This window comes from Borostomias antarcticus (assembly GCF_949987555.1).
Source record: "Borostomias antarcticus genome assembly, chromosome: 14".
NCBI lineage: Eukaryota > Metazoa > Chordata > Actinopteri > Stomiiformes > Stomiidae > Borostomias > Borostomias antarcticus.
The window spans coordinates 10,356,161-10,370,824 of NC_140247.1; the positions used below are offsets into that span (position 1 = coordinate 10,356,161).

Below are 14,664 nucleotides of genomic sequence, written 5' to 3' on the forward strand. Positions count from 1 at the left end.
TGACACAACCAATTAACTCCATTTCTGCATTGTTGACAATGTGATTCCATAGGAATCTTTTTATTTTATTTTATTGGTTTATTTAGTGAGGACAGTGCATATTAATGAACACATACAAATACATGACTGTGTAAACACGCCGGATTTAGCTAGGAGCTAGTTTCCACCCGCAGTCCTCAAACATAAAACATAAAACATATCTACAGTATATTCCTCTATGATCCAGGTTCATGTTTTAGATGTAACCCACCCGTGTTTGACCGGTCCCTCCAGGCGTCGGAGCTGGCGGCCTCCATCCTGACCCAGGGGGACCTGGGCTGTCGCGCCTCCCAGGTGGTCGTCCTGGAGGAGGAGCTCAACGCAGACACCAGCCAGGCCTCCGACTTCTGGAACCTTCTGGGTGGGAGGTCGCAGTACAGAGGTGAGGCTCCGGACGACAACATCTGACCTGTCCACGCTTAGCAGCTCAGCGCTTGGCTAGCTGAGATGAGCCACCCATTCAGCGGCTGATCCCATCACACTCAGCCCTTTTGCGAGGGTAGAGAGATTGTACTTAAAGTGGCGATCTCAAAGATGTCAGTTTCATTGTCTTTGGCGCCACCTTTGGCGATAAGCGGCAATTGCAGGTAATTGCAGGTGTTCGTTTTCGAAACCAAAGTGTCGCCTTTTTGACGTCAGTCAGGTTTTTGTTCCTTCTTCCAAACGTCAACATTGTTTCTTTTTGGAGGGATTTGCACTTGTTTCATTGTCTGTAGACCAAACACTGCTGACTGATGTAGAATGCGTCATTACAGTGAATATTGCGCGAGAATGTCGCCACAGACTACCAATTCGCAAAACTTGTCAACGCTGCAAGTGGAAAGGCTTTCATGAATGGGGAATAGGCTGAATCATTATGTTACCTCAATCAATCATGTTCAATCAATCAATCATGTTCAATCAATCAACCAATCAACCAATCAACCAATCAACCGACCAATCAATCAATCAATCAATCAATCAATCAATCAATCAATCAATCAATCAATCAATCAATCAATCAATCAATCAATCAATCAATCATGTTACCCAATCAGTGCTACTGTAGAGTGCAGCAAAACGGTTTAGAAAGCAAGATTGTTAGGATTGTATAAGACGTCGCCGTGTGTGCTGTCCCCCCCCCCCACCACCCCCCCCCAATAGGAGCGGGGGCCCCTGAGGAGGACGAGCTGTTTGAGAGCGGGGTGACGGAGTCCAACTGTGTGTACCGGCTGTCGGAGAACAGACTGGTGCCCCATGAGCAGGCCTGGGCCAACACGCCCTCCGTCTCTCTGCTGGACTCCAGAGAGGTCGGGTCACAGCTCTCATCCCTGGGTTTATCTGGGTCTCTCTGGGTCTCCCTGGGTCTCCCTGGGTCTCTCTGGGTCTTCCTGGGTCTCTCCGGGGTCTTCCTGTGTCTCTCTGGGTCTGGGTGTCTCTGGGTCTCTCTGGGTCTCTCTGGGTCTCTCTGGGTCTCTCTGGGTCTTCCTGTGTTTCTCTGGGTCTCTCTGGGTCTCTCTGGGTCTTCCTGTGTTTCTCTGGGTCTCTCTGGGTCTCTCTGGGTCTTCCTGTGTCTCTCTGGGTCTGGGTCTCTCTGGGTCTCTCTGCGTCTTCCAGTGTTTCTCTGGGTCTGGGTCTCACTGGGTCTTTCTGGGTCTCTCTGGGTCTTCCTGTGTTTCTCTGGGTCTGGGTCTCTCTGGGTCTGGGTCTCTCTAGGTCTCCCTGGGTCTCTCTGGGTCTGGGTCTCTCTCTGAGTCTCCTGGCTCCTCTGCAGTCAGTGTTTGTAACGTTGACCTGTAAACACCAGATTTCCTAACCACACAGAAATACTGTACCTTATACACAGTGTATATTTATATCTCCGTTCTGTGCCGTGTGTTTTCAGGCCCTGGTGTTTGACTTCGGCAGCGAGGTCTACCTGTGGCAGGGGAAGGACGTCGCCCACGGCGACAGGAACGTGGCCCTACAATTGGCCCAGCAGGTGTGGGGCGGGTCTTACGACTACAGGAACTGCCGGGTCAATCCGCTGGACCCCAGCCGCTCCAACGCCAACATACAGCCGTGAGTCATCAGACGCAAAGACGAGGATTCATCCCCGGTCGCGAGTCTTATTTTACGCGTAAGTAAAAAGAAATGTTGAAATAAATGATTTTAACCTTTAACCTTTAACCTTACTTGTGTAGGTGTGGTGCGGGGCGGCCCGGCTGGGCCCTGTTCGGTCTTCTCTCCGAGGACAGCGAGACGGCTCTCTTCAGAGAGAAGTTTCCGGACTGGGCTGACAGGAAGGCGTCCAGAGAGGAGCCTGCGCGGCTAGCAGAGGTGACGCAGGTCAGTGAATGTATCTCCGTCTGAAAGAAACGCGTTTATCGGTCTATCTCAACCCTTTCTAATGAACCAGGTTCTCTTCTCTCATCCTCCTCCTCCTCTCTCGTTCTCCAGTCTTCACTCTGCTTTCCGTCACAGTCTCTTCCGACCCAGAACCCCGCGGTTCCTGTGGTTCCGGCAGTTCCTGTGGTTCCCGCGGCGCCCCTGCGGTCCGAGTCCCTGAGCCCGTGTGACGCCAGGGCCTTGGTGGCGGGCCCGTGCCCGGCGCCGGGGGACGGTCTGGTCCTGCAGGGGGTGGACCTCCAGCGGGGACGCGGCCCGATCACCCTGGAGGACGGTCGGCCGGGGGAGCTCAGCACCGTCGCCGTGGACGCCTGGCACGTCGGCGGCCACGACGAGCGCGAGGTCCCGCTGGAGAGACCAGACCAGATGCACGAGGGAGACGCGTACCTGGTCCGCTGGACCTACGCCATCCACAGCCCGGGTCAGCGGGAGACACTTAACGAGGCTACACTTAACGAGGCTACACTCTCACTCTCGCTACTAGGATCCGATAACGTTTCGTTGATATTTCCTCTCGTCCGCAGACATTGACAGGCCTTTACTGTCTCCTGTTATGTGTCCATCACGCAGTGTGTTGATCTGTCTTGTCTCTGTGTAGCCGGTCAGAGGGACAGCCCGGGTGGTCGCCAACGGGAAGGCTCCGCCCTCTTCCTCTGGCAGGGCCGTCACTCAAGCGCCGGTGGGCGGGGCATCAGCAACCACGAGGGAGCACAGGTCAGGCCCTTTGCCACACACACACACACACACACACACCATCGATAGATTCAATCACATTTACACACACCATTATAGAAGTGTGATATGTGATATTGGACAGAGCAGCTTTGATTGATTGATTGATTGATTGATTTTTATTTATTTTTAAGACAGGGACAAGGTACAGTAGACATTAACCCTATAGAATAGGGAGAGATGCACTGTACAAGGTTATAGCTAAAACAGCTAATTTCCACCTGCAGTCCCTGGGCAAATAAATATACATTCTTAAAATAGTGGGGCAAATAGTATACAGTAGGAGAGTTACATACATAGAAAGAATACAAAAAAGTTATATAGCAGAGATTTCACTCATCCCTATACCCACATCCCAACCTCCCCAGACCCTTAAAAAACAAACTCTTGAAACAGTGACCTCTCTAGAGAACCGGGGTCCTCTCTGACGTACGTGGCTGACGGTGTTTCTCTCTATCGTCGTCCCGTTGAAGGTGGTGGTCTGTCAGGGGAAGGAGCCCCCCTGTTTCCTGCAGCTGTTTCAGGGGGCTCTGGTCATCCACAAGGGCAGCCGAGAGGACGCCACCCCCGCCAACACAGGTGGGATATCGACTCCTCCGAACGGGCCTACCGGGGCCCCCAGGGGCCCAAGAGCTCAGGGGGCCCCTTTCTTGTGGTATAGTCAAAGGACTTAGTCATTCATGTTAATAACAAGTCACAAGAAAGAAACGGTCATGTTACTTTTTAAATTAGTGTTTATTAGTACTTTGAGGGGCTGAGTACTTTTATACTCTAAAATAAGAATCCGTTCGTAATGACTCTACTGACGAAATAAAGCTTAAAACAAAGTGTGTGTGTGTGTGTGTGTATATGTGTGTATGTGTGTGTGTATATATGTGTGTGTGTGTGTGTGTGTGTGTGTGTATATATGTGTGTGTGTGTGTGTGTGTGTGTGTGTGTGTCCCAGGAGCCTGGCGTCTGTTCTGTGTGAGGGGCGAGCTGCCGGAGGAGGCCTCTCTGCTGGAGGTGGACTGCAGCTGCGCTGGCCTGCGCTCACGGGGTTCCCTGGTCCTGCTCAACGCCCAGCAGGGGGCGCTGTACCTGTGGCTGGGCTGCAAAGCCCACGCCGGCGGCGCCCGGGAGGTCGGCAGGCGGGCCGTGGAACGCCTCACGCAGATGTAACTCGATCCTTTGTTTACAAAAAATATAAGATTTTGGGTCATTAAATCTCAACGTTATGTGAAGTACTGTATGCCAATTCTGACAATATGGGAATTTAAACAGCGATGATGTGTGTGTGGGTGTGTGTGTGTGTGTGTGTGTATATGTGTGTGTATGTGTGTGTGTGTGTGTATGTGTGTGTGTGTGTGTGTGTGTGTGTGTGTGTGTGTGTGTGTGCGTGCGTGTGTGTGTGTTAGGTGTCCTCCTGAGCTGGGACTCAGCAGTGACCGCCCTGTGAGGGTGCACGAGGTGGAGGAGGGTTCCGAGCCCGTGGAGTTCTGGAACGCCATTGGACAGCAGGACAGGAAGGCCTACGACTGCATGCTTCAAGGTAAACAAACAGGAAATACCCAGCGAAAGTATATAATATGCGCAAAATATCCACACCGTGACGCGGTCGACCTCAGCTGAAGGCGAGCAGCGGGTGGCGGGTGATGAGGTGGCGTGTTGGCGTTTTGTTCTCCGTCAGATCCGGGGAAGTACAACTTCACGCCGCGTCTCTTCCGTCTGAGCGGACGCTCCGGGACCTTCGAGGGGGAGGAGCTGACGAGCCCTGCCCGCTTGCCGGGCGGCGCCATGGCGATGCCCTTTGCCCAGGAGCGCCTGTACTCGGCGCCAGAGCCATGTGAGTGCGCGGGGCTCCGTAGATACTCAGTACACATGCTTACAAACACGCTAGTAACTCAGGTAATGTTGGTCGTTGAAGGTGGTGGTCTGTCAGGGGAAGGAGATAGTACAAGATAGTACAAAACTTCGCAGGAGACTCAAGTCGATCAGCCTTTATGGGTATTTTATTACTGATACACACTCAACACACACTCAACACAGCTTCACAGTTGTGATGTTCAGCCCCCCAGCCCAACTGAGCCCATCACCACCTTTATATCCAAATCTCAAACACAGTGTGCGTCACATAAGGCCAACGGCTTTCTCGGAACTCACGTAAGTAGATATAAAACTGGACCAAAACAATTATTCTTGACAGCTCTTTTCTTCCTCTTTTTCAACCCCCCCCCACTTTCCAACTTCACCCCCCCCCCCCCCCCAGGCCTCTTCCTCCTGGACAACCGTCTGGAGGTGTACCTGTGGCAGCGTGGCCCCGAGGACACGCACGGCTCCGGTCCGGCCGACGCCCTCTGGGCCGGAGAGAGACGGTGTGCCATGCAGACGGTGCTGCAGTATTGCAAAGGTACGCAGGTCCAGTCAGACCCGGGATCGCTGCTCTGGTTGGATTACAGGATTCAATAAGCTCTATTGTGCTATTTTTTTAGTTAAAATTGGAAATTAAGTCTTCGGCTTCCGTCGCTTAGAGAAGTATAGTAGTTGTAGAATATACGGTAGTTATGGGTTTGATTTTGCCCCTGGTTGTATGACTGTTTTGTTCCAGCAGAGATGAACCCGAGGCGCCCGCCCCCGGCCTACCTCATCCTAGATGGGTCAGAACCGCTCACCTTCACCAATGTGTTCCCCCACTGGGAGAAGAGGCCCAAAATTAACCCTCAGGTACAGTTACAGTACTACGATACACATTATCATGAGTAATATTACATGTACAGCACATACCTCTACATGTATGTATATCTGTGTGTGTCTGTGTGTGTGACCCAGGGGGAGACAGGGCGGGTCAAGCTGACCTTGGTGCAGGACGCCCTGGCCCAGCTCACTAAAACCCAATACCCTCTGGAGGAGCTGCTGCGGACCCCCCTGCCTCAGGGAGTGGACCCCGAACACCTGGAGGTCTATCTGTCTGACCAGGACTTTCAGGTAGACAGAGTGCAACTACAATTATCAGCCACTAGGGGTCAGTGAATGATCGCTTTTAAAAGGTGCTTCAGCTGTGAATTTTCTGTGAATATGTTTCTGTTTCAGACTATTTTGGAGATGAAGAGAGATGAATTTAACTCCCTCCCAAACTGGAAACAAGTTAATCTGAAAAAAAGCAAAGGACTCTATAATTAATGACTTCATAAAAAAGAAAATATTTACTTTTATTTATGTCCACATAGCTTAAAATGTTTTTTTTTTGTATTTTCTATTTTTAAGAAAATTCAATTTTCTTGTCAAGTGTTGACAATCTTGTACAGTGTTTTCATAGTAGCTGTTTTCAAGTTGTATCTGTGTGTCTTATGGTATTTTAAGGCCTTATTTTTTTGTTCTCAGCCAAAAGCTCTCTGTTTCAGAGAGACAGGACTGCCTATACCTACAATCCTCATCCCAAATCAACAGTACGCTTTTTCGTATTCCTAAAAGCTGAACGAGTGTGTGGGGCTTTCTTACCGAGTATGGATTCCTTCAGAAATATAATTTCAAAGAAGAACAGACAGCATAGCACATTTTCCTATGAAACTTTAATTTACCTGTACAAATCAAAGAAAGAAACAGTAAAAATGAGATAATGAGGTGAAAAGGAGGGACATCGCTAGCGGACTGTTTGTGGGATGAGAAAACACAGGAGTGAATAAAAAATCAATTCTAATAAACAATGTAAACCAGGAGAATAAAGGAGTAACCTCGTTGTTCATGTTTCACCTTCGATCAATATCCCTCCATCAAAGAGCTCTTCGCGTCTGCGTCTACGGTCAGTCTTTCACACTCTGGATTTCAGTTTGAATTTAAAAGAAGGGAACCGTCTTTCTGGAGTGACAGAGGACAAATCTCCTGATTGGTTTCTACGCGTAACTGTTCGCTTGACAGTATAGTTCTGTCTCTTAAGCTTTAATCAGTGTATTTTACAAGATTGTGCTTGTGTCTTGGCTGAAATACGGCTACTTTGATCGGGTGTGTACAGTCGTAGATAGGCCTATGACGTACTGCGCGGCAGGCGTGATCCAGGGCTCTGGAAAGTTCTGGAGAGCTCTGTGTCTAATGAGTGATATAGTAGGTCGAACTTCAAAAAGGTCCAGTGTGTGTAGCTCCCTGGCGATACGCCTCCATCTTAAGGCAGGGGAATGCTGTGATTACCGCTCTTGAGGGTTCAGTATTAGCTATGCATGGGCTAGCGCGTCGCACGCCAGTAATATCGCTCCGGTCAGCACACGGCACGCAAATTCTGCTTACCTACGGCAACGAAACAACCTTGAACCCACGTAAACACACACACACACAGACACACACACACATCCCCCGTCTATAGCCGATACTGTACATGAGTTGAGCGAACTCCATCATCCACCCAACATGCGTAGACGTGCTCAGTGCTATCTGACGCTTGTGAGGAAGGTCGGCCTCACTCTGATCTGGACTTCCCAGCCTTCTCTGGCGTGGATTATCTGAGGAAACTTAAGCCTCCATGTGACTGCGGTCTTAGGGGGCAGGGGGGGGGGTAAGCCCCACCACTGGAAGATGATGGCACAGGAGAAGGAATCTCAACGGGATCGGTCTTCCGTGACGAGACCTCACACGGGAAAACACAGCATGTAAACATCTAGCCCTAGAGAATGCATACTGTGTATGAATAAAATGTTTACTGTATGTTTATCATGTATGTGCCTAGAATATTCAGGAGTAACAGTGTGAAGCTATACCAACATATAGAGGAGTAAAGTATGTATGACTATATATATATATATATATATATATGCCTTACTTGTGTGTGTGTGTGTATGTACAGTAAGTGTGAACGTGTATGTGCGTGTGTGTGTATTAGTAAGTGTGTGAACGTGTATGTGCGTGTGTGTGTATTAGTAAGTGTGTGAATGTGTGTGTGTGTGTGCGTGCCCTAGATGGCCTGCTCTCTCTGCACGTCTATCCCGGGCAGACCGCGCTCCGGTTCGGACGCCAGCGCCGCCTCCCTCAGCACCACCATGTGATCCTCGGCGGCGTGCAGCGATTGGTCGATCCAGTCCATGCTGCCGGACATGTGGCAGGCGTTGCGCGTCACCAGCACCAAGTGGCTGACCGACAGGAGGAGAGCGGTGGCCCTAGGGGACACCAGCGGGAGGGAGGAGTTAGACCGGCGCCGGACACGAGCCACGCAGAGTTGCGGCATCCTCCGTGGCCGTTATCGACCGACGGTCCTCTCTACTATCACCAAATGCATCCCATAATGAGTCAGTGCCTGTATGGTCAACCGCCACGTCTTCTCTGGCCACCTCAGATGACGAGGAGGCGGAGCGGGACATGTGGAGCTGAGAGGCAAATGACCACGGTCTCAGACGTTCTCAGGCCCCGCCAGAGGACCAGAGCACCGGAGAATGTCTGACCAGAGCACCTGTCCTGTCCACTTACTTACTTACTTACTTAGTTACTTACTTAGTTACTTACTTACTTACTTACTTAGTTACTTACTTACTTACTTACTTCGTTACTTACTTACTTACTTACTTAGTTACTTACTTAGTTACTTATTTAGTTATTTACTTACTTACTTACTTACTTACTTACTTAGTTACTTACTTACGTACTTACTTACTTACTTACTTACTTACTTGTACAGAGGACCTGAGAATGTCTGAGACCGTAGTAATCTTTACGCGATCTTAACACATACCTTTTTAACATTGCTTTTACCACATAGCTTCACTTGTTTCAACATCATAGTGTTCTTAATTTGCGTTGTGTTTTTAGAGTTTCTATTCTATATGAATAGTGCTATATAAAATGTGACATTGACATGTGTTGCCTCTGGGTAAGAAATGCGCTATACAAATAAAGCTTTGATTGATTGATTGATTGATTGATTGATTGATGTGATTACCTGGCGTCCAGGAGTATGGGGTCCAGAGGTGGGTACATCGATCGAACCACGTCGTCCACCCTTCACACACACACGGCATTATGGGGGATGTGATGCTGCTTAATAGATGATATACTGTACATTTACAGTAATGGCTGTGATGCTTACTGTATGTCGAGGATATGTGAACGTTACCTAGGACTGATGCGTTTGGCCACGGTGATGATGTCACTGAGGCTGGCCGGCGCCTTGACCTTTGCTCCCGAGCCCATCGTCAGGGCGACCAGCTTTTCAGTCAGAGTGTGACAGATCTGTGAATGGTCAGAGTGTGTGTGAATATGATCTTCAGTTAAAACATAAAGATAACAATACTGTATATGAAAGCAGCTGGTACAGTATAAGTAAGTCAAAGTTACCTTTAAGATGGAGATACAGTGAGACACCAAACCACTATGAGAGAAAAAGACAAAGAAACAAAACATTTCCTTGTTTAGGCTGTAGGTATTTCACCATGCCATGTTCATAACCATGATTCTGCTAACGTTGTATACAGTATGATTTGACTGTATGTTAAGATGCCCCCTTTCCCCCCTCCCTCAAGAAGCTTGTGCTTTTTGCCGCCATCACTGTAAATAAGAATTTGTTCTTAATGATTTGCCTTGTTAAATAAAGGTTAAATAAATAAAATAAACTATGTGCCCAGATAGAAAGCGGATCTGGGCCATATACAGGCCAGATCTGGCCCTTGTGGCTTAGTTCCAGCCCATATATGGCCCAGAATCATTACACATCCGCTTGCTATCTGGGTGGTGGGGTTTGGAAGGACTATGACAGCTGGTCTGGTCAACTCCAGACACACGTCTAGTCCCGGCCGGGTCAGACGTACGAGGCGTCCTCGATCCAGTCCTCGTTCTCCAGGATGGCCTCGATGTGAGGGTTGGTGATGACCACGTCGTCCAGCTCCAGTTCCGAGGGCTCGCTCTGGGTCTCCATGGCCCCGATAAGGTCCACCGTGGGCCTGGGAGAGAGGAGGAGGAGGAGGGCGGGAGGGATGAGAGACGTGTGAGGGTGAATATGAGCGTCCGTGTGCTTGTGTGTGTGTCCGAGGGAGAGAGAGAGGGAGGGAGATGAAACGTAAAAGGAGGACACGATAACTCTGATCCTGCTTGTTGACTCAACATCAAGCCCTCGCATGCCCAGGATGCACCCGGGAGCGTTGGAGAGAGGTTAGTCTACAGAATCCAGAGACGTAAGCGGTATACAAACACACAAGCAGGAACACACTGACAGCAACAATCAACACATTTACCGCCATCTTGGCGTACCGTGCAGGTCGTATGCACCCTCACCCACCCGTATCTCGACGGCCCATCCCATCCCCAGATGCGCTGAGGCACTGACTTGGAGTCGAAGTGGTGCAGTAGGCGGTGAGGGTGGCAGTAGCGGTGTCGACACACAACGAGCAGGGCGATGAAGGAGGCCAGGAAGATGGTGGCCAGCACCCCAATGGCCACTATCACCACCGTCTCCATGGTGACGCCGGGTCCCACGGCGGCGGCGGACGGCGACGTGGCGAGAGGAAAGGAGCGTCCAATCGGGCGTGACCGGCTGACGATAGCTCGATTATGGCCGGGCACTCATCTGTCGAAAGAGGGATTTGTTTAATGTGGTTTATAAAGCCGGATGATCACATCTCATTATACAGTACCTCATTCACGCTCATAATAGATCTGCACAGTTCTGCTAAAACCGCACGCAGCAACAGTAGCTAGTTGTATTTGCATCTGTGAAAAGCCAGGAGAAAATTATTCGTCTATTCCTGGCCTTTTAATGGCACACCTACAGTGCACACAAAACTCAGATCTTTATCTGAGCGCACAGAAAGCCAGGGGAACACGGCTATTGTTAGTTCCATTTGCTATAGCAGGGCGCAGTTCGTACATTTGTTTGACGGAGGCTTGGTCTACAACAGCAGGTGATACGACTCAACAATAATACAATAGAAGCATCTAGGGCTACTATATGGAAGAAACAGTTCACTTGTCACCATTGTCTAATCACTGCCACCACAGGCAATGAGACACACTTGGTGAACCATGTCAACAAACGAGGTATACCAGCTAAATCCATGTAGCTACTCTCAACATCTCCATCTTATCAGAGCTACTGTACCCCTGCTGCTTACAGTGCTCGGCCATTGCATAATGCGGACATGGTCTTTTTCACCATCTCTGACGAGCTGTCGACAACACGCACCTGACAGAGGGAGGATAAAGTAAACGTTTAATCCTCTCAAAAGGACAAAATGTGTCTCACGTCTTACCCCTGTGGACGTCTCGGATCCTAGGTGTGTGTGTGTTGTTGTAGAGTATTTGAGATGTTTTTAGACGCAGTTAGCCGTTTTTCCACAGGATGCATGTAGGATTCTGGTTTACCTGCCTGCCCTCTGCCCAGTCTAGTAACTCATTAACTTAGCCCTGCCCCATCTGAGAACCAGTGTGTGTGTGTGTTTAACATAACTAGGCCTACTGGAGGCCTTGAGCAGAAACAGAAAGACTATGCTAGGTTGAGCGTAATTGATTTGTAATTAAGTATGGCATTTGTACAGTAAAGGGACACAATCTCCACACTGTGCCTTTGAGCGCAGTCACCATGGGCAACCGAATTACAGAATTAGTCCTGTAACATTCTCAACCGACATTTTGATCCGGATGATTAGGCCTATGAGAGATTCCGCTCCGGAATGTAGTAATTCCTTAATCAGATTAATTTGCGGAACACTGGCTCGTATCATACAGTGCTTTCTCCTGTTTCTCCCTGTTGGGAATTTATGATTCTTTCCGTGTTCAAAAGCTATTGGTCACTTTAATCACTGCAGGTTTGAAGGGTATATACAGCATATGTTACTGTCAAGATAGATAGGCCTACTGTAGAGGCAGTAGATGAGTTAACCCAGATTGTTCCCGTTCAGAAATGTTCAAAGACATGTTTAGTCCAACCTATACTGTATAGACAGGCCCACAGGCAGTGGAGAAACATAGCACCCCAAAAAGAGATACGGTTTGGTTTCAAAACCAGACAATGACTAGAAACATATAACTAAACCATCACCTAAACTATCACCTCAGTTCTTATCCACCCTACAGAATGAGATTGATTAATTACTGAGATGCATGTAGGGAAGGTACCCCCCCCCTTAGAATAATCACAAGCCCCCCCCCCCCCCATCTATCATCAAACTGATTGTCATTTGACCCCTTGTTGTTGTTCTTGGTCTCAAGGGGAGTGTACAAGCAGTTGTCAGTCAGTTCTTGTAAACCTAACACAACTCGAGACACAGTAAACACTGGTTTCCTACAATTGGTCTCAATTATATAGGCTAGCCTCATAGGCTACATATATCACTCCACTGGTGATATACAGACAAACTATCTTTGCATCCATAGCCATCTGTGGATTTAAAAAAAAAAGAAAAAAGAAAAGAAAGGCAAGATCAAGTTATACAAAATATTTTTTTTTACATGTTTCCATTTGTTCAGAGCAACATTAGAGCTACACAACTGGTATGGAGACGTTTATCTCCGTCTCATCAGGGGAAATGGAATTTCTCATGTTCTACTTAAAAAAAGAGTTTAGGTTTTCAGTCAGTTATGCTACAACATAACCAAATGCCTAAACAAACTGAACATACACTTTGAATGCAGAAAAAGTAAAAAGGTCACACTTACCTATGCATTTTGTCTTTTTTCCTTAGTTCGCTTGTGAGACAAGGTACCTACTCCCCAGTGTTTTAGGAGATGGCACCGACCTCTCCAAACCACTAACGGGAACGCGCAAGGCCTTGACGTGAGCGACTGAGCTGTCAGTGAATGAGCGATCATGTTCGGCCTCGCACTGAACTCCCTGGTAAACCCACCCTATTGCGCATGAGCCTAGATTAAGCACTGGCGCGCGCTCGGAAGAATGTAGGATCTCCGAAGTGGTACTATAGGCCTATTTAAAAAAAAAAAAATGTATAACTGAGTATTGGATTAATATTAAAGTAGTCATCTCTGTTAGGTCTAAATGTCTGAACGTTAATGATAGCTATGTAGTCTATAGAATATATAGGCCTAGTATTATATATCCTAGTTATAGTAGGCTAATATTGGTCAGCAGTTAGTAGTGATTTCGACCTATTCAGTGAGAGTTTCATTTCAAGTTTTTAGCCATTGATAAATAGTAGACATTCATTTTGTTCATACATGCAATCCTGATAGTAGGCTACCGCTAGATGGCGTAGTCTATCCATCACATCCCGGAAGTCTCCCTGATTGACAAAAACATATTTTTGAGGACTAGCGCCGTACATCCACGGGACTAGCGCTGCTATGGGAAGTCCAGTCCACACAGTCTCAATGCACCGAAATTTAATTGTCTTAAATGGTATTGAATTTAGAGGACTGCAGCTGAAACTGGACTGAAACTGCAGTTTCATCTGACGTGACAACGCACAGTGAAGGGGGATCTTCCATGAGGGGGGTAGATAGTGGAATGGCCTCCAGATAACCTTGCCACAACCCTAGTCCCACCGAGGCAGCCAGACCCCACCAGACCACCGCTCTGCTACCAACCGCTCCTTTATCACTTTAATTGTTTGGTAAGAGACACATGAAACCCCCAGAGTTACTGTGATGAGCTCGTTTGTTTGTTTTCTCCTAACGCAGTTACTCAGCGTGGCAGGCAGGCGGATCATCAGAGGGCAGTGATCGAAAACAACTGGAGACGATTATTCTCTCTGCGAGTCTGAAGACGTGCTGCTCCCTGCCGAGCACATGGGAATGGTGAGCGCTCAGCTTCTGCTCAGTCTATCAAAAATAATGGGTTAATACCAGTGGTCGTGGATAGAAAAACACATTGTAGGGAGCATACTAGAGTCCAGGTAGCCGCCGTATATCGATCAACCGAATATCCTCCCCCGGGGCAAAAACAACCAAACAGGCAACTAATGGCAGAAGCGAGGTGTGCTTCGAGGGAGAGCCGTAACATGGCCAGGTGCATTTGTTTCCTCATGATAAATCCTATTGTTGATTACACGATAACTAGGCCATGTCTTTAACATGTCTTTGGCCACGTCAACTCATATCTAGGCTATAGCACACCTTTATCTGGGGGGGGGCGGGTCACTTACAGTGACACACACACACACACACACACACACACACACACACACACTATGAACATTCCATCGGTCCCACCCTGACTCTGTGGCCTTCTCTCTCTCTCTCTCTCTCTCTCTCTCTCTCTCTCTCTCTATATCATTATCTCTCCAGGCAGGCTTGGAGATAGCCACCACCACCACTCACAGCACAGCAGCGGTGATAGCCAGCAGCAGATCCAATCTGAAGATAACAATCTGTCCCCCCGGATAGAGAGCTTGGTCGGCTGTAATTGAACTATTAGCTGTCATTAATACCGGCAGGACAGATAGCAGTACTCGCAGCTGAGGGGGGGCAGAAGAGTGTTACCACTACGGCTACTGGATTTAGAGGTGTGAGAGGGTCACTGGGACATTTCACTGCTCGATGGTTATTATATTTGCTGGTTTTCTGTATTAGAAGTGGCCTGCTACTGTTTTGTGCTCTCGGTATTCAGACCATGGAGTCGGTGAC

At 48.4% G+C, this 14,664-nt stretch overlaps 2 protein-coding genes across 7 annotated transcripts in view; one reads left to right on the forward strand and one right to left on the reverse strand.

The window, feature by feature from the left end:
• Nucleotides 1–7,399, forward strand: part of LOC311318012 (supervillin-like) — a 24,462-nt gene extending 17,063 nt beyond the window's left edge. For 5 of the 6 annotated variants that reach the window (XM_084449188.1, XM_084449190.1, XM_084449192.1 and 2 more), the window contains 14 exons: nt 274–421; nt 1,183–1,328; nt 1,904–2,079; nt 2,202–2,346; nt 2,458–2,827; nt 3,005–3,120; nt 3,612–3,717; nt 4,085–4,295; nt 4,536–4,669; nt 4,808–4,963; nt 5,387–5,527; nt 5,729–5,841; nt 5,947–6,102; nt 6,208–7,399. In XM_084449188.1, coding sequence (XP_084305314.1) covers nt 274–421; nt 1,183–1,328; nt 1,904–2,079; nt 2,202–2,346; nt 2,458–2,827; nt 3,005–3,120; nt 3,612–3,717; nt 4,085–4,295; nt 4,536–4,669; nt 4,808–4,963; nt 5,387–5,527; nt 5,729–5,841; nt 5,947–6,102; nt 6,208–6,297 — 2,208 coding nt within the window. In that variant the 3' untranslated portion in view covers nt 6,298–7,399. The remainder of the gene's footprint in view (nt 1–273; nt 422–1,182; nt 1,329–1,903; nt 2,080–2,201; nt 2,347–2,457; nt 2,828–3,004; nt 3,121–3,611; nt 3,718–4,084; nt 4,296–4,535; nt 4,670–4,807; nt 4,964–5,386; nt 5,528–5,728; nt 5,842–5,946; nt 6,103–6,207) is intronic. The other variant, XM_084449191.1, reaches the window with a different exon arrangement.
• Nucleotides 7,400–8,038: 639 nt separating this feature from the next.
• Nucleotides 8,039–10,551, reverse strand: tmem98 (transmembrane protein 98). Its single transcript, XM_084449213.1, has 6 exons — nt 10,415–10,551; nt 9,900–10,031; nt 9,430–9,463; nt 9,209–9,324; nt 9,035–9,094; nt 8,039–8,258 (listed from the first exon to the last, which is right to left on the reverse strand). Exons 1-6 carry the CDS (start codon nt 10,543–10,545, stop codon nt 8,057–8,059), a joined length of 675 nt encoding a protein of 224 aa, XP_084305339.1. The 5' UTR covers nt 10,546–10,551; the 3' UTR covers nt 8,039–8,056.
• Between the last annotated feature and the right edge of the window lie 4,113 nt (nt 10,552–14,664).